Source organism: Zea mays, chromosome 5 (genome assembly GCF_902167145.1).
Source record: "Zea mays cultivar B73 chromosome 5, Zm-B73-REFERENCE-NAM-5.0, whole genome shotgun sequence".
Classification (NCBI taxonomy): Eukaryota; Viridiplantae; Streptophyta; class Magnoliopsida; order Poales; family Poaceae; genus Zea; species Zea mays.
In genome coordinates this window covers 26804227-26819706 of record NC_050100.1, presented here as the reverse complement: position 1 = coordinate 26819706, position 15480 = coordinate 26804227, and the positions used below count along the sequence as shown (strand labels likewise).

The 15480-nt window shown below is 41.6% G+C and overlaps 2 protein-coding genes across 4 annotated transcripts; both read right to left on the bottom strand.

The window, feature by feature from the left end:
* Positions 1–439: 439 nt before the first annotated feature.
* On the bottom strand, positions 440–10149 carry LOC103626142 (KH domain-containing protein HEN4). Of its 3 annotated transcripts, none has more exons than XM_035958980.1 (8): positions 9433–10149; positions 3613–4248; positions 2829–3245; positions 2502–2747; positions 1700–2392; positions 1268–1323; positions 1092–1185; positions 440–944 (listed from the first exon to the last, which is right to left on the bottom strand). In XM_035958980.1, the coding sequence occupies exons 2-8, from the start codon at positions 4225–4227 to the stop codon at positions 759–761; spliced, it is 2307 nt and encodes a 768-aa protein (XP_035814873.1). In that variant the 5' UTR covers positions 4228–4248; positions 9433–10149; the 3' UTR covers positions 440–758. The 3 variants fall into 3 exon arrangements, with proteins under 3 accessions (XP_035814873.1, XP_008644749.1, XP_008644750.1); XM_008646527.4 differs by lacking the exon at positions 9433–10149 and adding an exon at positions 7756–8083; XM_008646528.4 differs by lacking the exon at positions 9433–10149 and adding an exon at positions 7756–8083 and having other exon boundaries at positions 1092–1182.
* Positions 10150–10535: 386 nt separating this feature from the next.
* Positions 10536–14615, bottom strand: LOC100274553 (uncharacterized). The gene is made up of 3 exons (NM_001148908.2): positions 14245–14615; positions 12318–12376; positions 10536–11804 (listed from the first exon to the last, which is right to left on the bottom strand). The coding sequence occupies exons 1-3, from the start codon at positions 14560–14562 to the stop codon at positions 10739–10741; spliced, it is 1443 nt and encodes a 480-aa protein (NP_001142380.2). The 5' UTR covers positions 14563–14615; the 3' UTR covers positions 10536–10738.
* Between the last annotated feature and the right edge of the window lie 865 nt (positions 14616–15480).

Here is a 15480-nt window from a genome sequence, read left to right as displayed (position 1 = left end):
CGGGTTGACTTGGGTGGGCTAGCACGCGAAGATGGTTCGATGGGCTGGTTTAGACGATGGATCTCTGGTCACCCTAGATGATGAATAATGAATAGTGTCACCATATATGTATATATTTATATGTATAGCAAAAGTTGTGCACGTAAAAGAGCTAAAGTGACTTGCAATTTGGTACGGTGGGTACTTATAAAACATTTTGGTACAAAGAGTACTTATAAAAGGACAGATCAAATGTTGGTAGCTCCCATATTATCAGGATCTAAACAGACACAAACTTTAGGCCTCTTGGAACGTGGGATTTTTTTCCCCTGTTTCCCATGTTTTTTCTGAGAAAATAAACTGATTTCTATGAAATTCATGCGTTCCAAGAGGCCTTACCCATATATTTTGCAGAGATGCTGTAACTTCTAAAAATGAAACGGCATGGGTGAAGCCAGTCTCAACCAGATTGAGCTTTTTTTTTTGGCCCAACTCTGCAGATAACATAATTATCCGGCCTCTGAAATCTGACCTAAAATAGCAGCCGTTGTAACAGTAGGGTTCAAACATTCAGAAACAAATACAACTACAGAGACAGCTTGTCACTTAGTATTTCATGAGAGAATCAGCATTACTTGTCCTATGGCATAATATAAGTTATCATGCTTGCACGGTCAATTTAAACAGCTACCATTAACATCATCGATGCATCTAATCTGCAGTCTGAGATAACTCCAGCCAACCCTGCTGACTCGGTTTTCCCCTGCCACAACCAGAAGCTATCCCCATCTTGGGTAAAGTGGCATGCGAGAAGAATGGGATTGCTGCTGCCTGCTGTTCGCGCTGATAAAGCCCTCCAGGAGGCTCTGCGCAGCTTTTGCTTGGTCCAGTGTGCCCTGGATCTCCACCACAGACTCAGAAGAACCAGCATGAGCCTCATGTAGCCTCAGTCTTGCACCAGAAATCTGGTGTCAAGTAGAACATTAGTGAGAAAATCTATTATGTCATAAGGACACATTTCATATAGCAGTTGCCCATGGAAGAGAAAAACTAATCATAACAGGGGAATGCATTTCATATAGCAGTGTCCATGGAATAAATAACTTCTATACCTGACGTATCTCTGCTAAATTGACCCCGCCAACACCAACAATAGACTCCAAAGAACTATTTGGAATCCTTAGTTCAATAGTGCTCGAGAACCTTCTGCCAGAAAAGGTATTTTCAATGAAATCTGTATAGGTAAAATTAAAATTATGTTCAGGAAGTAAGGCCTCCAAAGTCATACCCAGAAGCACTTGGCAGTCCTCTATAGTCCTCCAGTCCATGAATTTGTCCAGCAGCCTGTGCAATGATAAAATTTAAATATATACAGAATATGAGATGTTCTGGTAGGCATAGATAATATCAAGAAAAACCGATTGAAACTAAAAGCAGCAGAGTACATCCAACAGCCAGATATATATTGAACCAAGATGCAAGTGACAACAAATGAAAAGAGTTGCACCACTGTGACAGTGTGACCACATTATAGGGTGAACATTACTGCCACAGAAGCTAAGACACCAACATATAACGTTTCCCCAATGTTCAGTAGTGCCAGCAAATTATGGAACAGAATAGGGACAGTGGAACAGTCATGTGTAAAGTCTCAAGCTTCTAATGAAAATTTTAGGTGATGGCCATTTGCAAAAGAGGGAAGCTCACGGCAAAGATGTACCTCTGTATAATCATAAGCATCTGAATTTCCATCTCTCGTGATGTCTAATTTCTGTGTACCCCTACTAGAGTAGCTATCAGTAGGCATGTGGTCACGATAGGAACGATGACTGAAAGTTGAGGGAGGTTCTCTAGTAGGAAAGTGTGTGGGTGCTGCATATCTCTCATAAGCAGCTGATGGGGCATTACTAGTAAACATAGGGCCTCCACTAGGATGTTCTCTTTTAGAGAAGTAGTCTACAGGATATGCATCTGAAGGATCACGAGGTGCACTTCTGTTTGGTCTTCCATATGCTATAGTACTGGAAGGTCGTCCATATGGTGGATCATTGGTAGGCCTTTCATATGGTGGATCATTGGCAGGCCTTCCATATGGTGGATCATTGGTAGGTCTTCCAAATGGTGGAACGATGGCAGGCCTTCCGTATGGTCGATCGTTGGTAGGTCTTCCAAATGGTGGATCAATGGCAGGCCTTCCATACAGTGGATCATTGGCAGGCCTTCCATACGGTGTATCATTGGTAGGCCCTCCATATAGTGTTAATTTTCTGCTAGGCATATCGACAGTAGGATCATCGGAAGGGGCAAAAGGTGGAGGATTATTGGCAGTACTTGTATCTCTCAAAGTCCTAGTTCTAAGCCTCGAAGCAATCTCTGTGAGGGCTCCTCTTGCAATAGCTGGAGGCCCTGCAACCTGAAAGCTTGGAACAAATATACAGGTACAACAAAAGTTAACAAATAAATGGTCTAGATAATAAAAACATATAGAAATATGTTGATGCTGTTAGCAAATATTAAGTCACCTGCACAAGTTCATCACCAAAAGACAAGTATTTTGGTTTATCTGCCTTCGAGTAAACTCGAATTTCAGCCCCAGTTCGTCTTCTCATTTCAGTAATCACCTGCCCACCTTCCCCAAGAATACAGCCAACTTTGTTTGATGGTACAACAAGCCTTGTACTTGAATGGTGTTTCTCAGAGGATGCACTTACTTTATCGTGGAGCAAAATGAGTGCCTCAATTGTTGGGGATATTGGTTCAGTTGGTATCTGGATGAATGAAAAGGAGATAAAATTGTGAGTATTGGTGCAAGAAAGTGGTTGGCAACTCGAAACCAGCTGCATTGTTACCTCGTTAGATGAAACAATGATCAGCCTTTCTCCAGAAGCATCTTTGTCAATCTCTTGAACTTTAATGCGAGCACCAGTCTGCTGCTCTACCCGCCTAACATTAGCCCCACTTTTCCCAATAACTGAACCAATGAGCTCAGAAGCACATAGGATTCTGATAGAAAACTCTTCAGTTTCACTAACAGGATACTGAGGTCCACTTCTGTATGGGTCAAGCAGGGGTATTGGAGGTGGATGATGACTATGCAGGTGCGGCAACATTGGATTTTCATGTTGCAGTGTTGGAGACTCGTGTTTCCTTTGTGTGCTTGCATCTATTATTTGTTCAAGAGGTCTATTTTCCTTACGAGGATGCTGATGGAGACGAGTAGATATTTCATATAGAGCTTTTCTTACAAGAGATGGTGCTCCAGATATCTGAAACGTCATAACAATATTATATATGATACTCATGTCCTGATGTCCAAAAGTGAAACCATGCATGACAAATACACAAATTCAAGAGATGAAAACAGCATGACACAAAATTATATCGTTTAGTTAATTTAATTAATTGATAGGGAAAACCAAGTTATCAAAACCATGAGAAACTCGACAAGTACAAGTAGAACAAACATTGATATGTCCACAGTGAATTGTTTATTGCAAAAAAAAACATTAACAATTGAATGCTAATCCATGTATAAAGCAACAGTATATGCAGCCACAGGCATCAACGGAAGCAAAAGGCATTACCAAGCCAAAAAAAGGAGTTTCTACTACTAATAGTCTAATAAAGCCTTACCTGCACCAGTTCATCACTTTGAAGTGCACACTGGGGAAGGTTTTCAGATGACAAGACACGGATCCCAGCACCAGTATCACTTCGTAGTTGTTGTATAATGGAGCCACCTTTTCCTAGAAGGCAGCCAACTTGATTGCCTTGAACCAAAATTCGAGCAGTGACATCATCAGAACTTTCATCATGAGCGACTTCATCATAAATTTCATCAGCCACAATCTTATCATGTATCTTCAATAAGGCATCTTGGGCAAAGCAATGGGGTTTCATGTTCCCTAAGCCATCACTAATTTGTTTTTCAGCTGCTTCATCAGTAAGTTCAGGTTGATTTTGGTAATTGAAGATGATAATTACTCTCTCATCTGCACCAGGAATGGAATCGGCAACCCTTATCTTGGCTTTAGTTTCCTCTCTAAGGGCCTTAACAATGTCACCACCTCTTCCCAAGACACTGCCTATCTTTTTTGCCGGGCACAATATCCTGTAGATGGTTTCAATTGGCTCAGAGGACATAGATGTGTCATCATGCCTAGAGCTCAACCGTTTCCTCTTTCCGTCATCAGAATTGGAATGTCTCCTCTTTTTGGAGTTACTTCTTCTAGACTTGTCATAATCCATCAAAATCAATCTTGTAGTCCCCTTTTGTCCACATAAAGAAAAATCCATCAGCGTAAACAAACTGATAAGATACTGATAACAAGGTCATTATACAAAGATGAAAGGATGTTGCATGCACACGTGCCTCTAGCAGCATCCCTAATGATGACACATACACATCCTTGTAGGTTATGCACGTATCCAAATTCATAGCTGCTGTTAAAAGTTCATGTAGCTATTTTGTACTACAGAACACTAGCGTATGTAATTTTGAGTTCAACAGGGGCATCCTGCCACATGGATTCAGGATACAGTTACCCACCGTTTGCTTTTAAAATATATAAGTACATTCAAGCAGAGCTCCATATTAATTTCCTTTAAAATAAAAATAATGCCCACGCATGACATGGTTCATTTTCTAGAAAAATTATAGTGAATAACAATGTGTGCATGGAGTATGCAAAATCTGAAGTCTTCTCCCAACTGAAATCCAGCCAAGTCAAAGTGCAATTACATCCAATTTTCCATAAAAACATATATAATGCCAGTATGTGCCAAAAGGGAACATCATATAAAGTACCATGCCTATTTTAAATAAATAATGAAAATATTGTAAAAAGGGGCAGGCGACAAAGCAGGCCAAATGATTTGACAAAAAAAAATTGCTAGATGAACGGCTTAGATAAAATAGGGTAAAAACTCAATTAAGGCACATTGTCCCTAACATTTCATTATAAGCAAAAGGCTTCCTAGCATATGCAAGTATGCAACCTGAAGGCTGAAGCAATTCCATAAAATGACTTCTGAAGAAGATTAGTTTGTGCCCATAAAATATGACCAATGACTTCACAAGCACACCTCATCAGGCTACCACCTAGCTGCAATGGAAAATTCTTAACTGCCCATCTACAATACTACTAGCGTGTATGGATAATCAAACACTCACATAAGCACGTTGCAAATTGGGATTAGCGTGTATGGGTGACCATTTTGATTACCCTAATTGCTAGCCCTAAGGAGGTTTCAGTAAGTGTATAAACATAACATAGCAACACGATTCTGCTGCAGTTCGCGTTGCATTTAACACTCAAACTCACATTTTAACTGCACAGATTCAGCAGAGTCAATTTATGTTCAGCCAATTAAACATGAAAGATCCCAAATCGAGCAAGATCCCAAATCGAGCATGCTGGACATGAACCTTCTGGCCAGGGCATTTGCACAGATGATTTGAGCTGCAGCCTGAAGCATAATTAATACAACTTATGGCCATATATTTTCGTCATCTGGACCAGAAGAGCTAGTTCAATTAAAGAAGATGATTCTTGTCAGAACGACAAACCAGTGGTAGTATGAGGTATGGAATTCAACCGAACCCCTATTTTCTAAATAAACTCATATAGCCTAAAAGATCCACTAGCCCTAAACAGGGTGAGTTAAAGTATAAGGGAGGACATATGTTTCTTCCCAGAGGGACACAAAAGTTGTAAATATAGTCGCAACTCGCATTGACCTTGTATCGTTAGGGATGAAAACGGGACGGATACAACCGAATACAGGGTCAACCCGTATCCTACCCTAATGTATTTCTCTCGGGTACGGGACCGGATACGGGTAGTTAAGATTCGGGACGGATACATGACGGTACCGGGTAATAATCCGGGCGGGTAAGAAACGGATAACAGATACTACTCGTGTAAATACTGGATAATTGTCGTAGTTCGTCCCGATAATATTAATTATCCAACCACCCAATAAATACGTAAATTAAGTAATACATAATCATGTATATGATAGATCAAATGTAGGAAAGAAAACCGATAAAATTGACATCATGCAGTTCAAAGTTACTAATTACAAGGACATTGAAGAACCAACACCGCAATATTAAAAATCATAAAATATTCTAGTTTCACTAAAAAATTGCAAATAAGTTACAAAAACAAATAAACATTTTATAAGAATATAATTCAAGTCCTCATATGAAAATGATAAAGTAAAGTACTGATTATGTTAAAACTTGGATACTTATAGTGATTTCACATGTAACTCATACAAATAAGTGAACATGAAATGGAAGAAACACGGGCATCTTATAGATCTTATGATCCAAACATTTTTTATGGTTATATATGAACATATGTTGTGCCTCCGTAAAATTTCATGATTTTTTGAGGCTATTTATATATTATTAATTTCTTGTCGTAGAAAATCATCAAAATACAATTAAATCCATCAAATAACGTAGCGTCGACCGAAAATTGCAAATAAGTTACCAATACTAATAAATAGTCTATACAAAGATAATCTTAAGTTCCCACGTGGAGATAACCTTAATCCCCCCACATAAAAATGATAAAGTATATTAATTTGATATAAATTTGGACATAATTTTAATGATTTTGGCCCAAATATATGTTTAAACAAAAAAATGATGTACTACAAAGTTATAGATATCTTCGAGCTCTACAATTTTCATATGAACTTTGTCTTCATCCGATTTCATATGTAAAAGTTATGATTTTATAACTATATTATTATGCAGAAAAAGAAAAAATGGGTACCTGAATTCCGGGTACTCGTATCCGACCTGAATATCCGGGTATTTACCGGGTAGTCTTCGTTCCGTATCCGACCCGAATCCGAAGCTACAGTATCCGGGTATTATCCGTATCCGTCCTGAATATAAAAATACCCGAATCCGTATCCGAAAATACGGGTATTTGCACTATCCGTATCCGGTACCCGACAGGTATACCCCCCGACCCGTTTTCACCCCTATGTATCGTAACCTCTACAGTCTACAATAACTTGGTTTCATATCGAAAAATGGCGAGTGACGTGGAAATCACACCTCATCAGGGCGTTACCTATAAGGAAAAAATAAAGAAACAAATTTCCAAGTGCATATCCTGATCCTGCTGCAGCTCTAGTAGCAAATTTTCGAAAATAGCAAGCAATCAAATAAAATATCACATAAGACAAGTCATTTTGAGCACTTGAGCACGTGCAAAAAAAAATCTCAGTAATTCTGCGGATAAATAAAACACCACATAAGGCAAGTCATTTTGGCCACTTGAATACGTTACTAACACAGGAAAGATACAGTTGGGCTTCCCATTTTCAGCTCACAATAGCATTCAAGATCAATTCTTTAACAGCGCAGATTTCATCACCCATGTCACGCTCAATCAATAGCACAAGAAAGATACCAAGCTGAGCACACTGCACGCTAACTCATTTGCAGGGGTAGTACACATGATTAATTTAAGTTCATGAGAATTCAACTGAACCACCAAGCCTTCAAGGAACCAATCTCGCTACGGACAAAAAGAACCTCTCTACTCCCACTAAACTGATGGGAGAACATGGTGTACAAAACTACAAATTGACGCCCAATAAATTTAGCAGAAGAATCGAAATAACTAGGCATAGTACATGTATACACTTGTAATTAGATCAGACCCGGTTACAGATATCCAAATAGCTTAAGTTAGGGTTCGGGTGATCTGTTTCGCACAGCAGAGGGACGAGAAGAAGGGCGCATACCTGCTGGGTGCTTGTCTCCGGAGAAAATCTCGACGAAGGGACCGATGAAGACCTAGCTTCTTGGCGTAGCGGCGGCAGCGACGGCGGCGGCGGTCGCCCAGTTGTCGCCACGAGACAGCGCGCGCGGGCAGACGGGGTGGAAGGGGAGAGCAAAAGGCAGCGTCAGAGACTCAGAGTCCGTGGCTGTTCCTACAGATCGGTTAGGATATGGGATGAGGCCTCAGGGAATTGTCGTCCGTTTGAAAGACCCCAGATGGGATCACGGACGGCCCACCAAAGGCCCAGCACGAGGAAGAGGAACAAGAAAGAAAGGGCAAGCAACACTGCAACATCCGATGCTTAAAATGAACACTGCAACTGTGCAATATCACTATCACGACTCACGAGGAAAGGACTGCCCCGTTTTCTTTGCTTTAATATTTTTAATTTTTTTCAAGTCTTTTCTTTTCTCCTCTTTACTTCTATCTATACCACTATATAATTCATCAGTTTAAACTTTACAAAACTCACCCAAATAAACCATCCCCACACCCACACTCATAATCTCAACTAAATCCACCAAACAAGTTACACCCAGATTTAGCATATCATTAAAACTAACGGTTCAGATTGTTGGATAACTCTCTCTTTGCATTACTCACTCAAATACAATGGATATTATTATTTGGACCATTCCTCATCTCTCTTCCTCCCCCGCCCCCTTCCCCTCGCGTTGTTGTCACCGTCATCAACTCCTCCCCTCGCGTCGTCGCTGCCGCTGTCGACTCTTCCCCTTCATGGGATCGTAGCCTTAGTACAAGCTATATGCTAGTTTTTATCTATAAAGCACCAGTTTTAACGCCCATCTTATGTCACACGTGAAACTTGTAAGTCTATTCCCTCCCCTACCAGTGGGTTGTTACCCGTAGACCGTAAAAACCAAACAAGCCCCCGTTAGTGGGTCATCACTCCATAGATGAGCCGTGAGAAACCATCCAACTCTAACATAACAGAAAGTCGCACGCAATGCAACACTCCCATACAATACCACCTCGTTAGCTAAAGAATGATGAGCGACCAAACGAGGCATAAAAAAGGGTCGGGCTTCTTTTAACTTATATTTTTATAGGTCTTTTGACTAAGATAAAGTGTAATGTTGTTGTTGTGTACCATAGAAATGCACGGTCATTACATTATTTATTATTATTAAGCAATTGCTTTGCTTTTGTGGGTTGTGTTTGTCTAGAATTTTACTGCCAATAAGGTACAATTGTGCATAATTAGGGTTCAAATCTTGATTGTTGGGTCCACATTCACATCTAACTAACCAACAAACCAAACATAATTTTATATTTTATTAAAACACAATCTATCCATACAACATGTAATATATAGAAACTGTAGCAGTGTAGCAGTGCACAAGTATCTAACTAGTAATGATTCATGCTAAGGATGCGATTGATTGTCTGGGGATTGATGAGGAAGGACCATCGACCATTTTTGTCACATGAACTCAAACAGGTTAGGCATAAAAACAGACATGATTTTATTTAGGTTTCTTATTATGTTTCTTGATTAATGGATTTAATTAAGAAACCGATTTTCATTTTTGTGTTCATAATATTTTATGAACAAAACAGATATCACTTCTATATGAAATATTCTGTTGGCTTCTTTCTCACCTAGCTAACCAATTACCTTTTATTAAAACCCGGTGGAGTTTGAGCTTCTCCCCGCGCTTCACGGGCAGTCCGCCACAGCTCGAACGACGTGTGGCTTGAGTACAGCGTCGTCAGACAGGAACCAGCTTCCGGACCCGAGTTTTTTATGCAATCGAGTTGTGAGTGGTTCCTCCCTACCTCTCCTGTCGCACCTCGCCCTCTCCTTGCCCTGCCCCAGATCTCGGCCTTCAGTCCTCGCTGCCGCCGCGACTTGCTCGCCCCGTCTCCCTCCGGCCCCGCCTCATCGCGGCCGTGGTGGCCAAGGAACACGAGCTCATTGGAAACACTCTTAAATAAAGCTTCCAATGAACAAGACAGGAGCTCGACTTCGCCTAGCTCCGAACAAGCCCGAACAAGCGGTCGACGAGGCGGAGGTCTCGCGTCCTGCGTGCGTCGCGCCGTTGCCTGGCTCCGTCCTCGCCGTTCCTCTGTAGAAGCTGGCCGCTGACCCCCGCCCGCCTCCGCTTGGCCGTCTGGCCGCCCCCCGCGTGGTCACCTAGATGGCTGGCCGCGCCCCTAGATTTGGGTTCCTATCTTGTTAGGACTTCCATCTTCGTTCATTTTGCTGTGTGTCCGTCAGATAGATGACTAATGCATCCTCAAAGTTCTCCAAGGCGGAGCCTTGCATCTTTGTGTGTTTGATTTGGTTGAGCTGCAACCCGTGCTGCTGTCCTTTTCAGTATAAAAAAAAGATTTAGATGTAGGTTGGCATTCGGATGAAAAATGGACCGTGAAAAAAAGGAGGTCCATTCACCTTGTTAAAATCTATACTAGGTCTGGTACAAGAGTGAAACCAATCAAACAATAAGCCTGATCCATTGCATACAGACTCAAGTTAGGCTAGATATTTATAGATGGAACAAATTTTCTTCGCACATGACGGTCTACGTGATTTGCAATATATGGAGCTAAACCAAAATCACACTTGTATACGCTGACATGAATGTTGCAACAAAAAAAAGAACCTCAAGCAATATATTTATCAGGGTTCGACAATGCCACGTTAACTGAAGCCGCATGTTTCAAACTTCTTACTGCATCGTTTTTTTCTTAAAACATATTTTACTGATACTAGAATCTACCATCTCGAACTAAAATTTCGAAATTTCGGAACATTTCATTCAAACAGGAGTTATAGCATAATACAGGCTCCTATCCAACCAGGGAACAGAACTGAGCCATCTAGTCCACAGGTTACATGCCAAAAACGACAAAATTACAATTTGCTCAATGAATTGACATGCAATTCTGGGAGTTGCCATCAATTCGTACAAAAAAAAATATCAAGTCCTGTTAAACGTTTGCTGTGAACCTGGAGGAGGTTGTGTAGGCGGAGGTGGGGGAAGTGACATCTGCATTTGCATATGCATCTGTGCTAGAATACCCCTTCCATCACCTCTATCGGGCATGCCTGTATTCATGGAGCCATCAGGCATGCCCCCAAAACCAGCTTGCATGAAGGCAAGGCCACCACCACCTTGAGGATCACCCGCACCATCAATCATTCCCTGACCAAGGGCCATCGATTGAAATGGATTACTCATCAGCCTCATACCCCATGGGCGCTGAGGCCCCTCAGGGAAACTCATAGGACCAGCTGGAGGCTGGACATTTGACATGGAACCTTGTTCTGATCCAGTATCTGGTAGCTGCATCTGGAAAGGGGCAGAGAAGTACTGAGGGTTTCCATCTTGCTGGAGAGGATAATTGAATGGTGCATTAGGAATCAAAGGCTGATTCATATTCATAGGCATCATAAAGTTTCCCTGGTGAGGAGGAATCGGCGGAAACATAAAAGGTGCATTAGCCATCAATTGCTGCTTGTCCTGAATACTTTGGTCAGATTCTTGGCGAAGTGGAGTCGCCGCACCTGGGCTCTCTTGCCGTGATTGAGAAGCCCAGTTGTAGGCCCGGTCGAATCCTTGAGGTGGATTGTTCTCGGCCTGAGTATCCCCTGGTGGGTACGAATGCCGACCATGGAATGAAGGTGGTTTTGAAAGGGTTGGGGGCCTCAGTGGTGTTTGCTCCCTGGACTGGTGGTAGCGAGAGCGTTCATCACGATCTTGTGAAACACCTGGCCTTGAAGGAGCCCGTGCAGTAGACATTTCAGGCATTTGAGATTGTCTTTGTGTATCCCCTGCAGAAGCACGGGAGATGTTAGGAGCATCTGGCTCATTGCGTTCTTCTTCCTTCTCTAGATTAGTTTGCAGGAGGTTGGCATGGACATCGGGAACATGAAACTCAAAATCTGCTTTCTTAAGGAATGACTTGAGACACATCGGTGCAGCACAGATGAAAATCCCCTCCATCATTTTCACACTTTGTATCTTCTGAATGCGCTCATCACAACTGCAGCAGTAAATAAACAGAAGTTTCAAATTGACAGGCTTAGACGAAGCAGAAATGCGGAACTCTAAAAGAGAAACAATGCATACATTGAATAAGGGTTGAAATTACAAAATTTCCAAACAAACTCCCTTTAAATTAACTGCTCAATATTTAATTATGTATCCAAGAGTACATTGGCATCACGAGAGTGCACTACAGGATATGTTAATTTATAACCGATATTCATATTGTCAATCTGAATGAACACAATATCTCATGTGTACACAACAAAAAACTTAGGATTGAAATTGATTTAAACAGTACCACACTATTGCAAACATACCATTGATTGAAATGAAATATCATAAGAAAAGCAAGAACAATCAGTCAAGGCTCAGATTTTGGATAACAAACCAATTTACTAGAGCAAGCACCATCATGTTTTGCTGATAAACCAATGAAATATCTACCTACCATGAACTAAGGTGACTAGGCAATAGTAGGTTAGATATACTTGGGAGTTAGAATGCTTACAGATAGCAGCTGGAATCACTTCTTGCACAGGTTAAACAAAAGGCATGTTCACAAGGGATCTGAAACCATGAAAAATGTCATCACACTACTATACGGTCCAACTGTTTATATCAGAAAAGAAACTATACAGTGAATATTCACATATAGCACTTATTCAGGGAACAGGTAAAACCACAGGAACATAAATTACGGAATATACTGAAATAACGTATTAAAAATATGATTCCAGACTATTACATACTATGTATGTAGCACGGATATGCGAGAAGGCCCTTGTATCATGTATTGAATATGTATCTTATACGAACACGGAACATATGCATGATGCAGCCACAATAAGTATCCATGGAGTATCAGGAATAAAAATAAATATATGAATATCAAATACTTGGCCTTATACATATCAGCCCATCTATTCCTCTGTTAAATATGGCCCTGCCCAGTTAAAGGCAATCACTACTCGCTCAGGTCATTCCATGCCCTGGCCACCACAGCAAAACAAGTGGGCGCACAGCTGCACCGCCTCCCTGTCATCCCAACTCCAGCAGTACTGCAGTAGTGACCCCTGGTGACTAGCGACAGTGAGGTGAGTCCCTTTCCTCTCCTCTAACTCTACATCCCACTACTTTTCCTTCTGATGTCTACCCTCTAAGAACTACACAGTCACACAGCAACGGATCCACCTCAAGACCCACAGCAACAACTGCAAGGTAGTGACACACGCTGCCCACAAGCCTGCCCATGTGCAATCACACAACATGTGCACCCATGGTGGCACATCAGATCAGCAGTGATTCGGTGGTTAGTTTCTTACCTCTACTCACTTGACCTTCCCTAGTTGCTAGCAAGTTAATATAATCAATTAGATGAGAGCTGATGAAGTGTTCTTCTTGCTTGATTTTCCCAGTCTGGCAGAAATAATTGGGGATGAAGCAGCAGCCTGGTCTAGGTATCAACTACCATGTAAATAACTGGATCAATGGATCTCCTCCGAGCCTCAAATGTGTACTTGAATCCTCCCTAAAGTTTTCACATGAAGCACTTGCGAGTTGCAACTTTGTGAGTATCTTACAATATACTCCAAAGTCATTAGGAGAATTGGATAATGGAGTTCCGGAGATGCTCGGTTTGGTATTAGCTTTTAAAAATTTAATGTGACCTATAATTTATTTAAAAGTTTATATACACGAAAACCTATCCCCGTACAACTTTTTTTTAGGAAAATGGCATATTCATGTATCATATGTCTGTGCTACACAGTTTATGCATGATAAGGCCGTTTAACTTGGTTATTAAGTACTTCAGCAAACAAAAAAAGGCAACAAAATAAACTAGATATGACTAGTTCAAGCTTAAAAGCCAAGTAGCAACTGAAGCCAAAATATTATTTCATGATGACGCAAGAGTGAACTGCGACTGCAAGTAATTTATTTATCCATTCCTTAGGTTAGTACCACCAACAAGCAAATCCTCTGTGATCCATTAAAACAAATAATCAAATAAATGCACTAGCATAGTAAGAGAACATCAATACTGCCTTCATTCAATCGCTAACAAGTCGGTCTTAGCTTCCCTTGACTGCCTGTGATGAACAAAACGAGATAACATTGGCTCTCCTTACAATGGAATCGCTAGAACACTGAGGCAATAGCCATTACCACAGATCTACTACAAATTATATCTATTCGTATTTTCTCCAACTCTCATAAGCCTAACACTCTAAACAGAAGCATAAAACAAAGATGATGCACATCCGCTGCTCCATTTTCACTTACGATATCAACAGAGGAATAATAGAGTTTGTGGCGGTAAGTGGCTCCACAACACACGCGGTTAATTAAACCCCTAGTTTCCTTAGCAGCAACACAAGCGGAACAAGTTCGTGGTTTGATAGCCGCATAAAGAAAAGGGCTTAGCAAGTTCGTACGAGGCGGCCGTAGATGGCGATGGGGAACTCGCAGCGGGAGCAGATGTGGACGCGCTCCCCGAGCGGGCGACGGGAGCGACGGCCGATGGCGCGCGTGGCGGCGGCAGCGGAGGTCGTGACGGCACCGAGGCTCTTCGCGACGGGTAGGTCCGCGATCACCAGGTGGTCGGGGCATGCCACGGTGACCGATTCCGGGATGCCGCCGCCCAGCGCCGCAGCCGACCCCACAGCGGCGGCGGCACCGGCGGCGGCTGCCGAGCCGGTGGCGGCAGCGCCGGAGTCCGACGAGCCAATCTTGCTCAGGCGGATCTGCAGCATCGCTAGGGTTTCTAATTTTTCTTTCTCCTTTCTCGGGCTGGGTTTTGTTTATTGCTCTTTCTTGGGCTGGGTTTCGGCCTGCTTCAGCCGGTGCTGGCGGAGTCGCGACGCAATTCTCACTTTCACTTTTCTGAGTTAAATAATTTTAATTTAAATTACATTTATATATTTTTTATATTTATGGTATCGAGTTATTATTATACTAATTATGGAATGTAATTTTAAATAAACTTAATTATACTGATTATGGCAAATGATCTAGCATGTTTTGGCAAGGGGTTAGTGGTGGAGCCTCACAATCATGTGAGCAAAGTGTCCATTTATCCACACTCAAAGCATCTCTTTGGCTTATTAGGCTCAATCATGAGAGCTCTTTCTTGTCTTGTTAGGCTTAGGGTGTGTTTGGTTTGACTTCTGGCTTTGGCTTTTGCCCCCTAAAAGCCAAAAGCCAACCAAAGGGCTGGATCCAGGAAGCAGCTTTTTTTAAAAGCCGACTTTCTCGCAGTACAAAACTGAAAGCACCCCTGGACCTGCTTTTAGTGGCTTTTGGATGGAACTGTGAAAATATATATCGAAAAACTTTTAACGACTTTTAGTGGTTTCCACCAAACGATTTTAGCTTTTTAACAGCTCACAGACTACAGCAGTTTTTTCCACAGCTCACAGCCCACAGCAACTTTTTCCACAGCCACAGCCCAACCAAACAGACCCTTAGATGGTCTCTTCCTGTCCATCTGTGGTGTAACAGTTTCATAGAGGTTTGGGTGGTTTTCACAGCCTATCTAGACCCACTAGTTAGGGAGAGAGTAGATCGTCGAAACTGATGTTTTATAGTAGTAGAGATTGATAAATTGATCACAATTGTATATAGATCACTGAGTTTGTAAATAAAAATTGTGTTAGAGAACAAACAAATAT